This window comes from Hevea brasiliensis, chromosome 1, assembly GCF_030052815.1.
Source record: "Hevea brasiliensis isolate MT/VB/25A 57/8 chromosome 1, ASM3005281v1, whole genome shotgun sequence".
NCBI classification, from domain to species: domain Eukaryota; kingdom Viridiplantae; phylum Streptophyta; class Magnoliopsida; order Malpighiales; family Euphorbiaceae; genus Hevea; species Hevea brasiliensis.
The window spans coordinates 112,631,273-112,652,825 of record NC_079493.1 but is presented as its reverse complement, the minus strand read 5'-3'; the positions used below and the strand labels follow the sequence as shown (position 1 = coordinate 112,652,825).

Sequence of the window (21,553 nt, the reverse complement as noted above, 5' to 3'; positions counted from 1 at the left end):
TTTTCGTATACCTGTCCAATGTTATGGTGTGGCAACATCGATGCTACCTACCTCTATTCTAACCCAGTTTTCCACTCAAGAACGAAGCATATAGAAGTTAAATTTCATTTTGTTCACGATTTGGTTGTAAAGAAATAGCTGCAGATTCATTACATTTCATCTAAAGGTCAAATTGCAAACCTTCTCACTAAAGCAGTTGCAAGAATGCGCCATGGCTTCCTATGTCATCTTTTTCAATCTGACCATTACCTGCCTTGGATTGAAGGGACATTATAATGATAATCTTATATTAAATCAAATTTTGTTGTTCTATTGTACCTAATCCAGTCTTATTCTTATAACAACTATTATCATTTAACTTTCATGTATATTCTGTAAGGTGTATGTAAGTCTTGTTGTACCTTTCATATTAATTAAGAAGATTTTCTACAATTACTCCGCAATGACTTAAATCATATTTCTACCATTTATAAAAAAAAATATTTTTTAAAAAATTAATAATTTTATAAAATATTTAAATTCTATTTATTTAAAATATAATGAATATAAAAATTTATAAATATTATTATAAAAAAATATATTTTATATTTAATTATTATTTATATAAATAAATTTAAATAACAAATATCCAAAATATAAAATTTAAACTCATCTCAAACTCAATTATATATTATCTAAATTTATTCTATTAGAATTCGGTCAAATCAAATATCTACAAATATTTAACCTTATCATCCCTAATATTTAGGCTTTTTTTTTTTTTTTAGCTATAAAAGAAGGGAAAGATGAGTAATATAAATTTTGCTTGAATCATGATTAATAGGTTAAGACACCACCATGAACGATTCAATTGTAATTTAATTAAAATTATTTTTTTTTATTTTTAAATTTTATATGTAAAATGAAGTAATTATAGGCTCAAGTAATATAATTATTGCATTTGATGTACTCAATGTTTTGTGATGGAACAAGTCAACGTAATAAATGGGGTGAGACTGACATACGAAATGAAAAATTGAGGAAGCGTTTACTTAGGATTTGAGAAGTAACATAGCAAAAGGACATCACATGTGCCCTTTCCAAAGTCTAAATTATACCCAAAAAGTCCTTGTTTCTATCAATTTGGAAGCTGCTTGGATTTGTCCTCCTCCTTCTTAAACCTCATCTCATTTGAAGAAAATTAATTAAATTCTTATATAATTATATTTATTTATATTTTTTTAAAATAAAATTTTATAAAATTAAAAAAATTAAATTTTTTTATTTTAAATTTAAAATTAATAAAAAAATAATTAAATTATATTCTTAAAAAATTTTAATTTTTAGACCTGATAATGATATTTAATAGCAACGCATGAAACGATAGATTCGTGAATTATTAAACTAATAATTGAAATTAATTTTAAGATAATAATATAAATTTTAAAATTTAATTTTCTTGTAAAACATTTTTTTTATAAAAATACATATGACTGTACTAATACTTAAATTACCTTCTACTTAAACATAATACTTACATTGAATTCTATATTAATAACATGTAATTATCCATCATTTATTAAAAAATTTTAAAGTGATAAAAAGCATTAAAATTTAAAATTTATAAGCAATTTATTATATGTCCCAAAAATTATAATTTGCTATCATTCAAAGAAATCTATTGTTTTACTTCACAAATATTTTTGATTTCAAACCTTTTCTAATATATATTTATAATCATTGTGGTGTGTTTAGAAAGTGTAAGAAAGAAAGAATTAATTTCAATTTATTTCTTTCTATTTATTAATTATTATATTTGAAATGTTCAATATTAATTATTTTTTTAAAGAATAAATTATTTAAAAATAAATTTTTTTTGTTTAAAATAACATAATTTCATAAAAATTCAATTCATTTAGTCAAATATTTTTATTTAAATTATATTATTTTGTTGTAAATAAAAGAAAATTAGGTTTAAGTAACATAATTCAGAGATTAATATTTTAAAATTTATTATAAATATATGAATTTTTTTCATTAAATTATTTGAATTAAAATTTTGAATTGAAATTAAATTTAATTTTAATATAAACATGATTACAGATGGAGTGATAAATTTGATCGTTGAATTCGGGCTTCTCATTCCATTATGGGCTCGAATAATGGGATGAGAAGCCTATTTCAGTTTTAGCCTAAGATAGTTTTTATCAACAACAACGAACATATATATATATTACCCAACAACATCGGTAAATTATATAATAGTAAGGTATTTAAAAATTATATAACAATAAAATATTTAAAATTTAATTTATAATATAAAATTTTTTAATTTAAATAATATAATATTATTTAATCTTTCGTAATCAATTTCTAATTATTTACGTTGATGTGTCATTATCAAATTAAAAAGACTATAATTTCATGTATTGGTAAATTTGGATAAATAAACTTTGAATTATTAAAGTATTAATCTATATAATTTAAATAATCAAAATTGTGGGGAAAGATAAAACAATAAAATAATCTAAAGAGTGGTTATGAAAATCTTAAAAGTTTTATATTACTTAAATTAAAAATTAAAAAATTTAGTATTATAAATTAAAATTTAGAAATTTTACTGTTGTTTATTATTAAGTTGAAATATTATCTATGTAATTTAGCCGTAGAAATAGTGACAAAATCAGTAAGTTATATGAGATGTTTCTATCAAATAATTTTTTAAATAATAATTTATATTCTTTAATTAATTATTTTTTTTAAATAATAATTAATTTATATATTTTACTGTAGCATTGAATTAAATATGTCATATTATAATATATCATATCATGTTATTTAATTAAAAAATAAATTGTATTCATGTTTGAATTTTGACAAGATAACTTATTATAATACTGTGTTCCTGTAAGTCACGTTCTTATTTGACTAGGGTAGGATAATCTAGAACCAAACTAATTGAATTATTCTCAAAAATTGATTAATTGAAGACAAGAACCTCTTATAAAATATAAATTTCTCAATTTAGCACATAGCTAAACAATTCATTTAGATTATAAAATTATGTACGCATGTATTCTCTTTGTAAGGATCAAAAGAATTGACTTACGATTCATTAGATCAAGTATATTCAAATTTATATAAATAATTTATATAAAATAAATTAACCTATGTTAATATACAAGTGTTTTAAGTCTTTAATACTAATTAAAGGATAATATATATATATATATATATATATATATATATATATATATATATATTAAATAAGGGAATTATAATTATAGCTGCCAACTTTAAATTGTACTTGTTTACGTGCATAATATATATATATATATATATATATATATATTAAATAAGGGAATTATAATTATAGCTGCCAACTTTAAATTGTACTTGTTTACGTGCATGTAACTTAGTTTTAAATTTTCGTTTAATTTTGATTATTTATATAATAAACTAAACTTTGATTCTTAATAATTTTTTTTTAAGTTTACTCATAAAACATGACTATCTTGTCAAAAGTTATAAACACAATATATATATATATATATATATATATATATATATATATATATATATATATATATATATATATATATATATTACAACTAGAAAATTTTATATATTTAAACATCAAATTCATTTCTAAAAATTATACATAAAGAATTATAGTAGGGTAAATTATTCAAACCATCAACCGTAAAAGGTTCAAACACAAAGAAAGTGTTTAGTATAAATGAATTTCATAAAATTTTATGAAATATATTTATAAATCTAAAGTTTTAGTGCTCGATTTAAATAAAAATTCATTTAAAATTCTTAATACTTAATTTCATAGAATTTATTATAATTAAATCAAATTTCATTAAAATTAAAAAAATTTATAAATGAATTTCAAACTTAAAATGTGATAAAATTATCCTTTTATTATATATCATTTTATTTTATTTATTCTAAATATAAAATTCATTTCATTTGAAATAACTTTCATATTTAATATAAAATATACTAAACAAAAAAATTTATTTGTAAATAAATTATATCATGAAATTTATTTACAAATTAAATAAAATTTATTATAGAATTGAACCAAACATGATCAAAGAGAAAAATTAAGCATATATCTAACTAGTATTTAATTTTTTTAATAAAAAGATTGCGAGTTTGACTTGTAATATTTCTAATTCACTAGAAGTTTCTGCTATGTTTTTCGTGAAAATAAATTATATATAAAAAATATTTTTTATAGAAATTATTTTTTTAAAAAAATAATTCTTTCATAAATTATTTTAAGAAAATATTTTTTATTATTTAATTAGAATGTTAAATTAGTAATTTGTGTTATACGTGTATAAGCTATTATTGAAAATTTTAATTAAAAGTCATTCATCTTATCACGCACATAATTATATCATTTTGTCTCGATAAAATTTATTACTAAAAAAACAATAAAATTTTAAAATTAAATAAACTATTGAATACTTGTTTATCTCAAGTAATTTTAAATTTTATTAAAAAGAGAGTTTAATAATTAAATTTAAGAGGGGTTAAAGTATTCAGATATATATAAATATAAAGAGTATTTAATAAAAAAAAAGAGTCAATTGACTTCTTTTTTCATATATTCGATTAATAAAATTGTTAAAGTTTAAAAAATAATATTATATTTTTTAAAAAATGAAGTTATTTTTTTTAATATGACTTAAATTTTCTTTTAATAAAAAATATTTTATATTAATTCAACCCATTTTCTTATTGCTTTAAATAAATATTAAAAAATACGAAAAATATTTTAATATTTTTCACAAAACAAACTATCCCTTAGTATCACAATGTCAAGCATTCTAATAAATAGAGTTGCTAAGTATTATCCATCCACATCATATTAAATTCTAAAGTTTGAAAAATTTTAAAAATATCATCCATATGTTCAAATTTGCTTATATTACTCAAATGATAATTTTATATGCCTTAGCTACATTCATTCATCAAATCATAATCAATTAAATTCTTTATTAGAAAACAAATTATGAATTAGTGTCGTTCCATACTCTTTTCATTCATTTTTATCTATTACATTTGGCTTTTGCATGGTAATTAAAAAAATGATTGAATAATCTCATCTTTATAAATGCATATTAGGAATTATTAAACTCCCTTTTATCTCACCTAATTATTTCTTCTTATATAAATATTTATTACATTTAGAGGGTGTTTGGTAACGATTAACAAGCGGTAATTGTTACACTTATAACTTTTAATAATATTATTTGGATACTTAAAGAAATTATATTAATTTTTTATCTTATTAATATTTATGTCTTATTGAGGAGTTGAATATTAACTTTAAAAGTTTAAGTTAATAATTACTTTCATTCAAAATTAAAATTTACAAGTTAAAATAATTTGATAAAAGGTAAAATTAAAAAAAAAAGATAATTAATACTTTCTCATCATTTAAATGTGAGAAAGTATTAACCTAGCTACTTTAACAAATAACATTTACTTTTTCATCTTTTAAATGTAACCTAGCAATAAAAATCATAACATAACAACAAAACTTGAAATTTAAGCATTTAATGGATCAATTTATTGGATTAATTTATTGTATTCCAATATGAATTGGACATTTCCCAGGATTGCAATGACTCTAATAAGCACCCAACAAGCAACACACAAACACAAATCAATTAAAATGCTAATCTAATAAAATATAAAAATGCCCTCACTTGGTGAGCATAATTAATAGGGATTACAATTTACATGTAAATTGAGTCTATTTAAGAATCTCTCAAAACCTAAAGAAATTTCTTAAAAGAGAAAAATGTGAAGAAAGAAAAAGAAAATTGAGAAAGAAATGGTGGGAAAAAAAATGGTACAGCTATTTTAATATTGAATATGAACTCTTAATTAAAACCAAAAGCTATAAGTAATTATTATTAATGAAAGAAACTATATAAGTAAATCACTATTAATGTAAGTCCTAAACATATTATGGAATCCATATATCAACGAATGATTTAAATTTTACAGTTATATTAAAATAGACATCATAATCATAAATAGGAAGACAGCCTCGTAAATCATAATGGTTGCCTTGGCAATTAGAGGAAGAAAAATTACTGCTGTAACATCCTATAGAATCACCTTCAATGCTGGGTCAGGGACTTGAAGTTGTTGTCCTTTTGTATAGTATGTATAGATAAAAACAATTAACTGATTCTCCTTCAATTCCATCAAGGGATAGAAGATTCTCATTCCTTTCCTTTTGCAGGAACATCCAATAATCTTGGGAATAATAGGACTTTTTGCTGGTGCATAATTCCTTTGATTGGATTTGTAATATAAAAAAAAAAAAAAAAAAAAAAAAAAAAAAAGGATTCCCATTCATCAATCTGTGCAGGTAGGTAAATCTTTAACTATTTATATATCCAGGGAGGTGATCAACCACCGGAGTTGAATACAGTTTTCTCATAAAATGACTACTATGAACACTCAAAACTTGCTCTTCTGCAGTTGGAAGCCTCTGATATGGGGCAAAGACTTAAAGACACTAGACACCTAACAAGCACAAATGAGCAATGCAATACTTGGCATAACTACGTACCTCTCTTCATTTTAAAGTCAGTGTAGATAAATACAGTAGCAGTATTCCTGTAATCAGGTATTCTCAAAGAAATAATTCATGGTATTCAAATTGACAAAGTGACAAGCACGAATTTTAGCAAAGGGCTTGCCGGCATAAGTATTGTAACAATTCTGACAAAATTTGGCATTAAAGGAATTACAAAATCGGTTTTTGAGTGCATTTATCCTATATCATACAACAAACGTGTGAATACATATGGACTTGAAAGAAGCTTCAACACACCAACAATGGACAACCCAATTTTGTCCTTCAATGTATTTGAAGCCAGATTTTCTGTTATATAATCAAAACAATCCTAATCTACTCAATTAGTAAACTTATTCCTGTCATTTAAATCTTGATCATCAGACCATCCCCACAATTTATCATGCAGACAGTTAGCTATGTCAATTGTAGTTGCAATCTTATACAGCAGCATAATAACATATCATTCCAAATCCAGACTCTTTTTCATGGCCTCATAAACCATATAAGTAATGCTAGCAGATGGAACAACTTTAAGCATGTTAGGAAATATCCCTTTGTAGAATCCCCTAATCCCTTCATGTTGAAAGGTTCTCCTGAATACATCTGACATTCCCTTGTAAGCAGCACCCATGTTAGAGCGCTGAGCTTGCATTCTGAAGATTAGAAACAGAATTAGGCCACATACAATGGGGCCAAAAAGAAATGACAATTCATATCACAACATACGCCACGACCACATCTTACCTTGTTCTCACAACCTGCAATGGGTAAACACAAGTTGCTCCAAGAGCCCCAGACAAAGTCCCACATCCCAATTGCACAAGAGGACCAGGTTCTACAAAGGAAAGTAACAGTTTCAACAAACAGCAAGAAAAGGCATTTGAAAATGGAAAATGAAAAAGATCGAAGCAAATAGTTTAAAAACAAACATTGCTAAATAGGAAATAAGAGAGACCTTACCACTGTCATGAAGCATGTACTTCTTGGACATTTCTTTTAAGGTCTCATAAGTAGCAAGATCGATACCTGCATAAGGGATGATTCCAAGAAGTGATGGAATAAGGCCCCTGTAGAATGCCCGGGGTCCTTCCTGAACCCATATATCCCTTGTCATTGCCCCAAGATTAGGAATTTTTCCATTTTCGCAAGCAAAAGTCTGTAATCGAGTTTTTACAAGATCCATTGGATAAATGGCAGTTTGTGCCACAGCACCAGCAACACCACCAGCAAAAAGTCGCCCAGTTGTACCAATATTAGCCTTATCTCCTCCTTTAGCATGCACAATGAAATCTTTAAGCATTTCATAAGTGTAGAATCTGATAGCACTTTCTGGTGCCACTTTCAAAACATTTAACCCATTGCCTCGGAAAAATCCCAATACACCTCCTTCCCTCCATATATTCCTTACCGCTGGCATTAGACGAGCATGTGTTGTTTGTACCTGCAAAACAACCTTTAGACGATCAAGAGGTGCAGTTGCAGTGCGAGATGTTGCTCCTGCTACTCCTCCTGCAATCAGATATCTGTATGCATGAATGTGCTTACTGATGCCCTCTGGGACAACAGCCTGTTCCCCAATGTCAACCAGGCATACCCTTTCCAAGTAATGATAAATGTTCTCTATAGTAGCCTCATGAGGGTATAGCAGAAGAAAGTCTCTCCATTCTTCAAATGTTATAACACCGTTGTTATCCTTATCCACTCGCTCAACAAAACGTGCAAGCTCCTCATCATCAATTTCAATCCCTACAAAAGAAAGACTGGTGTGGCTTATAGAATGAACCGACAAAATATCAATCCTAACCTCCAAATACTTAGATTCAAAACAATGATTAGGATAAAGAAGACATGTCTGAATAATGCTCTCCTTATGGTTTCAACAAGACAGAATTACAGAAAACTTGTAAGAAGCTGATGGGAAGCTAGATTCCATAAAAGTGATAGAAATGGATGTTATGGAAAGTCAATCACTGTATTATTTCTCTATATATTCTGTATTCTGTATTCTTATATAGGATTTCTTATTTAGGATTTCTTCCTAATTAGTAGAACACAATTATAAGAATCAATTGTATATATATACCCATGTACAGATTAATTGAAATTAACGAGAATCATCTCTTTCTACATGGTATCAGAGCAAGTCCTCAATCTAGGGTGACTATTTGTTCTCACCACCTAGCTCAGGAGAGACCTTGGTCGCCGACCGGCCATTTCGACCCCGATCAACATCGCCGCGTCGCCTCAACCCTCTCATTCAACCACTGTGTGCTGTTGCCTGATCCAGTACACCATTAAAGGACTTCTGAGGTTTGGCTCTCATATCCTATTTCGATATTTGCTTGATTTGTAATTTTGGGTTATTTTGTTGCTATAAGCACTTTAGATTAGCGTTTCGGTTAGTTTTATTTGTCTCAACAAATGGCAGACAATAAGAATATTATTTCTGATGTGATTCCGGTGATGACTAAGATCACGGAACACAAACTTAATGGTTCGAATTACCTGGAGTGGAGTAAGACTGTTAGGGTTTATTTGCATAGCATTGATAAAGATTATTACCTTACTAAATATCCACCCACTGATGATACAAGACAAACTTGGCTAAGGGAGGATGCTCGGTTGTTTTTGCAGCTTCGAAACTCGATTCACAGTGAGATAATTAATTTAATTAATCACTGTGAATTTGTTAAGGAATTGATGGATTACTTAGATTTTCTGTATTCTGGTAAAAAGAATATCTCTCCGTATTTATGATGTTTGTAAGGCATTCTACCGTGCTGAGAAAGATGATAAGTCTCTCATGGCTTATTTTATGGATTTTTAACGGGTATATGAGGAACTTAATGTATTGTTAGCTTTTAGTCCTGATGTGAAAGTTCAGCAGGCCCAACGGGAGCAACTGGCTGTTATGAGTTTTCTTGCAGGCCTTCCTTCAGAGTATGAGACTGCTAAATCTCATATTCTCTCCAGTTCTGAGATTTCCTCTTTGCATGAAATGTTCACACGGGTTCTTTGTACAGAGAGTACCCAATCTTTACAGCTTGCCAGTAGTGCTCTTATTAGCCGTAATCCAAATGGACAACAGGGTAATAGAAGAGGAAGTAGAGAAGGAATTACAGGCAACAGAAGTAATCAGCGTAATGGAGAGGCTAATTCTAATCAGGACTCAAGAGGAGTCATTTATTATTATTGCCATGAGCCTGGCCATACAAAATATAACTGTCCGCAACTTCAGAGGAAAAATCAGTAATCACAGATGGCAAATATGGCAGCAGAGAATTCTACAGTATCTTCCTCTAAGAAAACTATTTTGGTATCTACAGAAGATTTTGCACAATTTTCCCAGTATCAGCCATCTCTAAAGCCTACCAGTTCCCCTGTCACTGCGATCACTGAGTCAGGTAAATCCATTACATGCCTTGTGTCTTCCTTATCCAAATGGGTTATTGATTCTGGTGCAACAGATCATATGACAAGTAATTCTAGTCTTCTGTCTGCTTTTCAGTCTAATCTCACTTCCTCTACTGTTACTTTAGTTGATGGTTCTACTTCTTGTGTTATAGGTTCTGGAACTGCGAACCTGACTTCGTCAATTTCTTTGTTTTCTGTTTTGTGTCTATCAAAATTCTCTTTTAATCTACTTTCTGTTAGTAAACTTACTCGTACCTTAAATTGTTCTGTTTCCTTTTTTTCTGACCAGTGTTTGTTTCGGGATCTTACGACGAAGCAGATTATTGGTAGAGGACGCGAGTCAGGTGGTTTCTACATTCTGGAAAATCATGTACCACGGTCGCTTGTTTGCTCCAATACCTTAACACCTCTTGAAGCTCATTATAGATTGGGTCATCCTTCTTTGTCTACCATGAAGAAGCTGTGTCCTCAATTTCAGTCTTTATCAGTACTAGAATGTGAGTCGTGTCAGTTTACAAAACATCATCATTTGCCTTCTGTGTCTAGAGTCAATAAACGGGCTTCATCCCCTTTTGAGTTAGTTCATTCTCATGTTGAGGTCCTTGTTCTGTTACCTCTAAAACTGGATTTCGTTATTTTGTTACTTTTGTTGACGATTACTCTCGTGTTACCTGGTTATATTTAATGAAGAATCGTTCTGAGTTGTTTTCTATCTTTTGTGCCTTTTGTAATGAAATCAAAACTCAATTTAATATTTCTGTGCGCATATTAAGAAGTGACAATGCCAAAGAATACGTTTCAGTACAATTTCAGTCTTATATGACACAAAATGACATTCTTCATCAGTCTTCCTGTGTGGATACCCCATCCCAAAATGGAGTGGCCGAAAGAAAAAATCAGCATCTTCTTGAGGTAACTCGTGCTCTACTTTTTCAGATGAAAGTTCCTAAACACTTTTGGGCGGATGCAGCTTCTACGGCATATTTTTTTATCAATCATATGCCGTCTTCTGTCCTTAATGGGGATATTCCTTATACTACTTTGTTTCCTACAAAATCTTTGTTCCCTATTGAACCCCGTATTTTTTGTTGTACTTGTTTTATGCGTGATGTTAGTCCACAGGTTACTAAATTGGATCCAAAATCTCTCAAATGTGTCTTCCTTGGGTACTCCCGGCTCCAAAAAGGATACCGTTGTTTCTCTCCTACTCTTAATCGTTATCTTGTTTCTGCAGATATCACATTTTTTGAGTCCACTCCATTTTTTCCTCAATCATCTGTGTATGAGAGTCAGGGGAAGGAAGATGATCTCTTAATATATACTATCCAACCAATGTCTAGTCCTCTCTCATAGCTTGTTCCTTCTGTCTCTAAACCTACTCGACCTCCCGTTGTTCATGTTTATTCCAGGAGATTGGAGATTCCTGACTCGGATCCTCCACTAGCTACTTCGTTGGGAGATCCTGTACCTCATACTGATCATGATTCTGATCTAGACTTACCCATTGCTCTTCGTAAAGGTAAACGTTCATGAACTTACCATATCTCTTCTTTTGTTTCTTATAATCAATTGTTTTCTTGTTCTCGGTGTTTTGTTACTTCTTTAGACTCTGTTCCTATCCCTAATACTATTGGTGAGGCATTGTCTCATCCTGACTAGTGTGATGCTATGAAAGAGGAAATGGAGGCTTTAGATGCTAATGGTACATGAAAACTGTTGCCTTTGCCCACTGGTAAGAAAGCTATTAGTTGCAAATGGATATTTACAGTAAAGGTAAATCCTGATGGTTCCGTGGCTAGGTTAAAAGCACGCCCTGTAACAAAAGGATATGCTCAGACATATGGGGTTGATTACTCTGATACTTTTTATCCTGTAGCTAAACTTACTTCTATTCGCTTGTTTATCTCTTTAGCAGCTACATATGATTGGCCCCTGCATCAATTGGATATCAAGAATGCTTTCCTTTATGGTGATCTTCAGGAGGAGGTGTATATAAAGCAACCACCTGGGTTTGTTGCTCAGGGGGGAGTTGGGTAAAGTTTATAGGCTTCGGAAGTCTCTTTATGGCTTGAAACAAAGTCCTAGGGCATGGTTTGGGAAATTCAGTGAAGCAGTACAAGAATTTGGTATACAAAAGAGTAAATGTCATCACTCAGTATTTTATAGGCAATATGAGGCTGGTCTAATTCTCCTGATAGTCTATGTGGATGACATTGTCATCAGTGGGAGTAACTCTGCAGGTATATCATCTCTTAAAACCTTCCTCCAAACCCAGTTTCAGACTAAAGACTTGGGATTGTTAAAGTATTTCTTGGGTATCGAAGTTATGAGAAGTAAGAAGGGTATTTTCTTGTCTCAAAGAAAATATATCCTCGATTTATTGACAAAGATAGGAAAATTAGGTGCTAAGCCTTGTAGTGCACCAATGACTCCAACTTTACAACTGTTAGCAAGGGATAGTGAGTTATTTGAAGATCCAGAGAGATACAGGAGATTGGTAGGAAAATTGAACTACCTTACAGTCACTCATCCTGACATTGCTTATGCTGTTAGTGTGGTAATTCAGTTTATGTCTTCCCCAACTGTTGCTCATTGGGAAGCCTTAGAACAAATCTTGTGTTATCTGAAGTGCGCTCCAGAAAGAGGTTTGCTATATGGTAATCATGGGCATTTGAATGTTGAATGTTTTTCAAATGCCGACTGGACTGGATCTAAGGTTGACAGGAGTTCAACTACTGGATATTGCATTTTTATTGGAGGAAATTTAGTGTATTGGAGAAGCAAGAAGCAGAGTGTAGTTTTTCGTTTTAGTACTGAATCCGAATACAGAGCCATGGCACAATCAGTATGTGAGGTAATGTGGATACTTCAATTACTAAATGAGACAGGTTTTAAGACCTTCCTGCCTGCAAAATTGTGGTGTGATAATCAAGCTGCTCTCCATATTGCTTCTAATCCGGTGTTTCATGAGAGGACCAAACATATTGAGATTGATTGTCACTTTATTCGTGAAAAGATTCAACAACAGATCATCTCAACAGGACACATCAAAACTGGACAGTTATGAGATATTTTCACAAAAACTCTGAATGGAGCTAGGATTGACTACATTTGTAACAAGTTGGGCATGATTAACATCTATGCTCCAACTTGAGAGAGTGTTATGGAAAGTAAATTACTATATTATTTCTCTGTATATTCTGTATTCTGTATTCCTATTTAGGATTTCTTATTTAGGATTTCTTGCTAATTAGTAGAACACAATTATAGGAATCAATTATATATATATACCCATGTACAGATTAATTGAAATTAAGGAGAATCATCTCTTTCTACACATTTCAGCATTGCCAGTTTGGTCTAAATAGTAAATACAAAGAAAAGATTTCCCATAATTATTTCCACAATCCGCATTCTTCTATAGAGATGTGTGCATAAAGTATGTTCAGTAAGCTCTGAACTACATATAAAAAACGAAATTACGTGACCCATTGCTAATAACAAGTAAGGCAGTAGGAAGTACAAGATTATGGTCTAATCTGCAGGCACATATCATTCCATCAATATGGATTTCCAGGCTCACCACATTCGCGCCTTTACTCGTGATTAGGCGGGGGGAAACATGCCATTGCATGCACTTCAAGATTTGATTATGGTAAAGGTGAGCAGTAGGTTGAGGTGTATTACTCCAAAATGCATTTTAAAATGGATAGAATTAAGCAATTCACCGAAGGAAGATGCACAAATGCTTAGCAAATTCAAATGGAGAGTATAATTTTACCTGCCCTAAGAAGTGCATCATAAAGCTCTTCTGGCAAAATGCAACCATTGTGTTCAATATCAATGGCTTGAAAAATACGGTACAGATCAAGCTCCTTATCATCCATATATCGCTTGAACTCCTGGTAATCGACACGCCCATCTTTATTGGCATCACACACATTCAACAAATCCTTAGCATACTTGTAATCTGCAGGTATTTGGAGCGCAGAAAGGCCCTTCTCAATCTGGGTATAGTCTAAATATCCAGAATTCAAAAAATCAAAGAAATTAAAAAGAGTTCGAATCCTCTGTTCTCTCTCCTCCTTGGTCTCTCCCAACGCCAATAGAACATGGTCCATGGTTACTAGCTCTTGTTTCTTAACTGGGTTACAACAATTCGATCTTTGTTCCTCGTCATTTTTGGATTTTGCCTCCATTTTATCAAAAACTAAGCAAACCTCTAAACTTAACAATTACCTTCAAATCTATATGAAATTTCCTACGGAGAAGTGAATGTCGCCAAGCTTCAACAATAAAATGGGGAGAAAAAAAAATACAAGAAACTTGTTTCCCCACCAAAAATCTTCACTTTGAGAGTTGCAGGAAGATTCAATCCTTGTCATGAATGTTGAAAGAATCCAAACAGGTAGAGGTGAAAGAGAAGGGAATTCCAAATTCAACAGGGATAAAGAACAGAAAACGCCAGGAAAGACGAAAGAAGAAGAATAAGGCATCAAAAAAAGATTTACCGTGAAGAAAAATTCGAAAAGGAAACGAATAAAAAGGACAGTTCAATCCCCCCAACCGTGCGCGGTGTTGAAAAAAAGCAAAATCATCGCCGGGGAGAATTTGGACGGAGGAGAGCAGAAGTATCGCCAGTCACATCGGACTTGGAGATGGTGCCCATCACGCAAAAAGAAGAAAAGCGACATTAAATAATAATAACAATAATAATAGTAATTTCATGGGCAAAATTTAAGAAAAATGTGATGCTGATCGCACGGACATTTTGAGGTACAAGAGGAAGGAGCTTTTTAATGAATATTAAGAAAAGAAGAAAATATTCAGCTTCTCCTTCTCTAGTAGTGTGTGTTGTCCGGTCCGGTTCTGGGCTGAAACCGCCGGTTCAGTAGGCTCTACAGTTTAGCCCACTTTTTGTTTGAAAAAGATTTTGATTTGAAATACTTAATGGTGTAATTCAATATAAATTTTAAAAAAAATTAAAGAAACTAAGTTTTTGAATTGACTGATTCAGATTCGGAATCGCTGATTCGAACCAACCAATTCCAAGCTTGATTCAACAGGAAGGACTCATAACCAGCCACTAATCCCGGTTCAGAGCTGATTCAAAGCCCTAAATCTTTGACTTGAGCCAATCTCGGTCTGATTGAAGACAGAGCAAAGCCGCTGACTGGGTCTAGTGTGGTGTGCTTTTTCGTAATTTTATTGAGTTTTGGTGGGTAGCTATTGGCGATGGAAACAGCCAAAGACAAATACCCGTAAAAGATTGGAGTGTGTTCTTTCGCAAGTTTAGTCAAAATCTTTCCGGTAATCCACAGGTTCAGCACTCCAATGAAACCACACCAATAGTCATCGTTCAAAATTGATCAGTTCAATTAGTTATAATAGTTAATTTGATTTTTCAACTTTATAAATTCAATTTAATTGCAAACTAGACTGTCAATAACGGTAATTTTTGGTAAATGCCTCAACTCCAAAACTATTTAGACTTTTATAAAAGGAAAAATTATTATTTAGTTTTTATATTTTAATAAAATTAATTATTTAATTTTTATATTTTAAAAATATATTATTTAATTTTTTTTATTTTATTTTTATTAAATTATTTAATTCACCAGTTAAATTTTTATATTATTCATTCTATTTAAATTATTATTTAATTCTTTTATTTTAAAAAAAAATTTATTAATTGATGTCTATATTTTAAAAAATATTACTATTTAATTTCTTTATTTTAATAAAACTAATTAATTAATTTATATATTTTAAAAAATATAAAATTTTAAAAAATATATTATTGAATAAAAATAAAAATTTTTATTATATGAAAATTGAATTTGAATTTACATTTTTTTTTAGTTTCCTATTATTTAAATATAAATTTTATGTCTTTTTTATTAGAAAATATTTTTCCTTAATTACTTAGAAATTTAAGAAAATTGATTAACTTTTATATATAAACAATTTGTATCATTTTTATCAACAAATGAAAACAGAGAAAGAATGAGAAGGAGAAGAGTGCATACGTAGGAAAAAAAACATGAAGAGAGAAAAATGAAAAAAATAAAAGAGATTAATAAAGGGAAGAAAATTATAATAATTTAAATATAAAAAATAATTATGAGACTAAATAGTTAAATTAGTCAAATTATATGAATTAATTAATGTATTTTTCTAAAGTATAGGAACTAACTAATTAGTTTCACTAAAATAAAAAAACTAAATAGTAATTGAACGACTAACATAAAAAAAAAAGAAAGAAATTAAACAATTATGAAAGTAAAATATAAAAATTAATATATTTTTTAAAATATAAAAATTAAGTAATTAATTTAGACTCAATAATAATTTATCCTTTATAAAAAAATTCACTTTTATAGTTTTATTCAGTGCTTTTGTAGTACATATTCCAATTCCTTTCCTCATATTAAGATGAGATCCTCTTTTCATAGTTTATGAAAAAATTAATATGCAAGTATATGGTCATTAAATTTAGGGCAGGAAGAGCACCTTATATATCTTCAACCTTTACTCATTACGCCAACACCTCAGTGCTCCAGTTATAATAATAATAATAATAATAATAATAATAACTAATTAGTATAATTTCAGAGTGACTATTTGCAATTCACTCATTTATAATCACACTTCATATTTATTACTTTGTAGATTAGATTAATAAAAATTACCTTTTTTATATTTAGCATTTAAATTATTATAACTATTTCATTTAGTATTTTTAAAATATTTAAAGTTCCTTTAAATGTAAAAAAAAAAATTAAAATTTATATATATACACACCATTAACATTATAAGAAAAATAAAGTTATAAGACAAAAAAAAAATTGATATTTGATGTGTATTGCTTCTTGATAAATCAAAATGTAATCTGAATTGATCTGAACCAGTTGAAAAAGAGATGCTCCCATCAATTTCATATAAAAAAAATTATATTAAAATTGACAACAGAGAACTGACAAAATTTTAGGAACTCCCATCACTTTAATGTGCATACTGAATCATGTGTCTGTAAAACACAATATGCAAATTATAAAAGCAACTTTGCCGAGGCATTTTCAGCAGCATCTAATAGGTCAGTCCAATGATTAAAATATGCCTTTTCTATAATCTTAATGCATGGAGAGGGAGAGGAAGACTATGGTATGCATAAATCCTGCAATTCACAACACAGCATAATTTACATAACATGTAAACATATTCTGCATATAGTTGACATACAAACTTATTTTACATAAATAGTTTAGATAACCAGATACTGAATCATTACTTACTATATCACTGTTCCAGCCAAAACCTTGCAGTCTCCAATGCTGCCTTTGCCTCACCAATCACAGTGTCTCTCTGCCGTTCCAGTTCTAAAGCTTCTTCCATCTTCTCAGATGCAGCCTCCATACTTCTCTCTGACTCTAACATATCCTTAGAAATTTCATCCACGCGAGTTTTGAGTGCCAATGTCTCTGCCTCACAAGAAAACAATCGTTTCTCAAGATGAAGAAGCATGTCCTTGACACTTGAAACTTCTTTGCGAAGTGACTGAAAGTGATTATTTGAAGCAGTGTAAGCAGCCACTGCCTCAGCATGGCGACGAGAAATGTTCTCGAACTGAACTTGCTCACTGTTCAAAAGCTTGAGTAGTTCTTGAGGGGTGAGGCCTTTGTATATAGACCGTTCAATTGAGGCAACTCTTGATATGCTGTGAATATATGTCTTCACCCCCTCTCCAATGGGACCACATTCAATGGAAAGATCCTTTAACATCTTCAAAGTGGCTTCTGCCAACTTTGCCATTGCTCCATGACGGACTGGACTCATAGACTCGATAGTATTTAGAAGAGCTAGCCCATATTCCTTCAAGATGGACTTTGATTCGTCCTGTGTTATACCAGAAGGCTCATTGAGCCCTGAAGCCTCTTGCAAAGCACCACCTAGAAGCTGAGCATCCCGCACTGCAGTTGGAGACAGTGGCATATCAGTTTCAGTATTTGAAGCATTATCTGGTAAGAGAAATGATCCTTCAATTTCAGATGTATTTACATCTTCTGAAATGGTAACAGAATCAAAGGAAAGGAAAACAAACAAATTAAAGGAGCCATGCTTACAACAAAAGATAGGCAAGACAGGAAGACCTTTCATGCACCGAGATGGAGGGAAAGCAAGCCGATCCAACCAACCATAGCCATGAAAACCTAAAACCTGATAAACCACATCTACCAAACAGCAAAAAGAAGAAAGAAATTTTACCTCAAAATTGCGGAATAGCAATGCTAAATGAGTATTTTAAAGGCCAAAAAGAAATTAATGTCAGTATATCACACATCCACATTCCACTCTCACAAAAACACAAAAATAATAAGAAAAAGAACTCAAGAGAAACACACCTTGAGTTATGATACTCCCTGCGACAGAAATTTGCCTGCTTAACTCTTTCAGGCAATGAATCTCTGTTTGATGGATTGGATGGAAAACTTGATGTCGAACCTCTGACTCGACCTCTTGCATGATGAGGTCCCTATTGGGAACTTCATCTTGCTCTGAAGATATAACGAAGATTGGCTGATTTGGGGTATTTTCATCACCCTCGACAACAGGTGACTCTGACACTATGTTAGAACTCACCTCTTTATTGTCTAAGTCATTAATTGCAGCCCCCACATACCTTTTCATCATTGTATTTACTTCAGAATCTACCCACTGGAAGAAATTACAAGCTCCATGATTCTGCATTAAAGTCACAATATTTTGATCAGAATCGAAACAACACCCAAAAGCACTTCTTTTAAACTATCAGATGAGAGAAGTATAAAAATTACAAGATAAATAACCCAAAAACAGGTCAAAATTCTCATTGTTGGATGAACCTATTTCAAATGACTGTATATCCTACTATCAGTGGTAACATAGAAAGAAAGGACTACAAGCCTTTGAAGCAGAAAAAGGCTAATACCCACTTAAAAAGGTTTGATAGCATGAGATTGTACAGAAAAATAATAACATGTAATGCCAAATGAATATATAAAAACCAAGTCACCATACCACAAAAACTTAAAACAAATAACATTAGTATCTAATTACTTAAAAATTTAACCCCAAAAAGATCAATAAATGAGTCATTTGGATTGTATCTTTGCAAAAAGCATGCTTCAGTAGTCTGTCCACCAAGTACATGTCACATGAACCTAAAAGGAGGGAAAAAAAAAAAAGGCAACGAAAAGAAAAAGAAAAAGAAAAGGCAGCACCACCACAGAAAGGGGTGGGTGTTGTTATAAATAAAATGGGGGAAAGGAGATTTACTTATGTTTGTTATACTATTCAAGAACCTCATATTTGCTATGACCACATATGACTACAGATGCCATTACTGCGATAAATATGTACAATTATTTTTGGCCTAAGTCGGGGACATCAGATGCCAATAACAGTATATATGAATAAAAGAAAGTAAAACAAACTTAAAAAAAATGTTCCTTATTCTCATTTATCAGCACACCATCCATGGGGAAACACGGAGGAAAATAGAAATACTACGCCAACATAACATTTTAAACAACTTAAAGATTTCTTCCTAGCAAGAGCAGCTGCAGAAGTAGATGGCCTAATAAGTTGGAAAGTTAATTCTTATACATTCCTCAATGATCATAAAATCAATGAAACATAAGGTTCCAGCACATCTAAAACCATAGTGATAGGCAGTTAAGACTTCACCTTATAGCATGCAATGAAAAAAAAAAGATTATATATTAAAATCTAATACAAGATAAGAAAAACTGGCCTCAAATGCATTAACTTACATACACAATGAGATGCCACGCAATAAAAACCATTACATTAAGAGAGAATAAATCACCCAACCTTCAGTTCGAAAAAATAACAAAGAACTCAACCAACGTTGAGTAACACACCTTCTTAATCCGGCAAGCAAAGTACCATTCTTCTCCATTGGGGCCTGTAGATCCTCTACTCAGATTCAGACTACAAATTCCGACACCACAAGGGCACATAGGAGCTTTATTAGCCAATTCATCGCACCATTTGAAAAAATTACACTTGACCTGGAAAAAAATCATAAAATTAAGCAAAATATGGCAATCTAAATTACACATTCCCTTTGATAGGTAAGCAGCAACAAAAGGGCACATATTACACTAACCGATGATTTATCACCAGGGCAGGTATAGAACTTCCTCTCAGGATTTTTCTGCGTTCCGGATGTGAAGACAGGACACGTGCCTCGACCACAAGGACATCGAATCAGTGGCAAACCAGAAGAACCCATGGAAGTTGATCCAGGACTGGAGGACTGTGATTTCTTTTGGGTTTTGTTGGGGCATTCTTTGGCCCAATGGCCTTTCCTTCTGCAGCTAAAGCAGTCATCTCCTGGGTTTCTCTGAGGGGTTATGGGTACAGAAAAAGGCCGCAAGGCCGGCAGTGGTGGTGATGAAGGTGGCTGAGGAGTTGAAGGAAATGGGCTAGTCAAATCACACTCGGCCATTTTCTCCGGCAAAAGAGTTCACAGAGTGATTTGAGTTCAATGAAGAAAGTGGAAGATATAAGATAAAGAAAGCGAAAAGGTAAAGACGTGCTTTGAAGACGCCAACTTCATAGTTACGCTTTCATTTCATAGGCAGTTACTTGGACTCTGTCACCATCGAGAAATTACAATATCAATCATCATTCCATGTAGGGTAACTAGCATTTTGGATCCAATTATCAAACAGAATCACTGTTATTTAATTCAATATTTTAAAAAATTTGATTTGATTTAATTTTATTTTTTAAAATTTTTAATTTATTTAATTGAATTTGATTTTTACAAATCATAATAATCGAACGAAAATAAATAGGATATTATCATTTTGGCCATTATAGATTATGTTTTCTATTGCCCCTACCCTTTGCAATCCATATCTCTCTGCCTTCCCCCGGTCATTCCCGCTTAGTTATCTTCCTTTCTACTTCAAGTCAAGTTTTATCCAAATTCAAATTATTGAATTAAATCAAATCAAAATATTTGATGTTTAATTTAATTTTATTTTCCATTAAAATCTTGTTCGGTTTTAATTTTACATATTAAAAATTTTAATTTATTTAATTTCATCAATTTAATTTAATTTTAAATCGAATAAATTGATAGCTCATTATTTCCAACAAGTGATTTAAAAAAAAAAAAAAAAAACTCCACCGTAGGGAGACAATTGCCTCCCATGCAAGGACTAGGAGGAGAATATGGTCATTATATGCAAGTATGATGAGAAGCAATCTAAATCAATTCTAAACCTTATAGCAAAGTAAGGAGAGAGAAAACACTTAAGAGCAATATATGTTTGGTTTTAAACTCTGCTCGGTAATAATTTTTAAGGTAATTTTTAATATTTTGACTAGAATTAAAATATTATTTTTCTTATTTATATTATTCGGTGACATAATATTTATACTAACTTTTAGAAATTGAGAAAGTGATTTATAAATGCTTTTAGAAGTTGAGAGAGCGTTTTAATTTGAGTCAATAAGAATTTTACA

At 30.6% G+C, this 21,553-nt stretch overlaps 2 protein-coding genes across 10 annotated transcripts; both read right to left on the bottom strand.

The window, feature by feature from the left end:
- Positions 1 to 6,739: 6,739 nt before the first annotated feature.
- On the bottom strand, positions 6,740 to 14,797 carry LOC110640358 (calcium-dependent mitochondrial ATP-magnesium/phosphate carrier protein 2). Of its 2 annotated transcripts, none has more exons than XM_021791641.2 (4): positions 13,794 to 14,797; positions 7,625 to 8,344; positions 7,343 to 7,433; positions 6,740 to 7,251 (listed from the first exon to the last, which is right to left on the bottom strand). In XM_021791641.2, exons 1-4 carry the CDS (start codon positions 14,209 to 14,211, stop codon positions 7,059 to 7,061), a joined length of 1,422 nt encoding a protein of 473 aa, XP_021647333.2. In that variant the 5' UTR covers positions 14,212 to 14,797; the 3' UTR covers positions 6,740 to 7,058. The 2 variants fall into 2 exon arrangements, with proteins under 2 accessions (XP_021647333.2, XP_021647331.2); XM_021791639.2 differs by having other exon boundaries at positions 7,559 to 8,344; positions 13,794 to 14,795.
- A 2,398-nt stretch (positions 14,798 to 17,195) lies between these two features.
- LOC110640365 (uncharacterized) lies at positions 17,196 to 20,648 on the bottom strand. 8 transcript variants are annotated; one of them, XM_058147640.1, is made up of 5 exons: positions 20,184 to 20,648; positions 19,936 to 20,085; positions 18,415 to 18,754; positions 18,136 to 18,300; positions 17,196 to 17,982 (listed from the first exon to the last, which is right to left on the bottom strand). In XM_058147640.1, exons 1-5 carry the CDS (start codon positions 20,523 to 20,525, stop codon positions 17,312 to 17,314), a joined length of 1,668 nt encoding a protein of 555 aa, XP_058003623.1. In that variant the 5' UTR covers positions 20,526 to 20,648; the 3' UTR covers positions 17,196 to 17,311. The 8 variants fall into 8 exon arrangements, with proteins under 8 accessions (XP_058003623.1, XP_058003619.1, XP_058003633.1 ...); XM_058147636.1 differs by having other exon boundaries at positions 17,196 to 18,030; positions 18,163 to 18,300; XM_058147650.1 differs by having other exon boundaries at positions 18,163 to 18,300.
- Positions 20,649 to 21,553: the final 905 nt, after the last annotated feature.

Excerpts from the sequence above, each read along its gene's own strand:
- LOC110640365 (XM_058147632.1), bottom strand. The coding sequence starts at position 20,525 with ATGGCCGAGTGTGATTTGACTAGCCCATTTCCTTCAACTCCTCAGCCA. Across the intron at positions 18,755-19,935 it reads TTGCTTGCCGGATTAAGAAG|AATCATGGAGCTTGTAATTT; the intron begins GTGTGTTACTCA and ends ACTTTAATGCAG. Across the intron at positions 18,031-18,135 it reads TGTCTTGCCTATCTTTTGTT|ATAATGCTTCAAATACTGAA; the intron begins GTAAGCATGGCT and ends TTCTCTTACCAG.
- LOC110640358 (XM_021791639.2), bottom strand. The coding sequence starts at position 14,211 with ATGGAGGCAAAATCCAAAAATGACGAGGAACAAAGATCGAATTGTTGT. Across the intron at positions 7,434-7,558 it reads GTACATGCTTCATGACAGTG|AACCTGGTCCTCTTGTGCAA; the intron begins GTAAGGTCTCTC and ends TTTCCTTTGTAG. Across the intron at positions 7,252-7,342 it reads TTGCAGGTTGTGAGAACAAG|AATGCAAGCTCAGCGCTCTA; the intron begins GTAAGATGTGGT and ends TCTAATCTTCAG.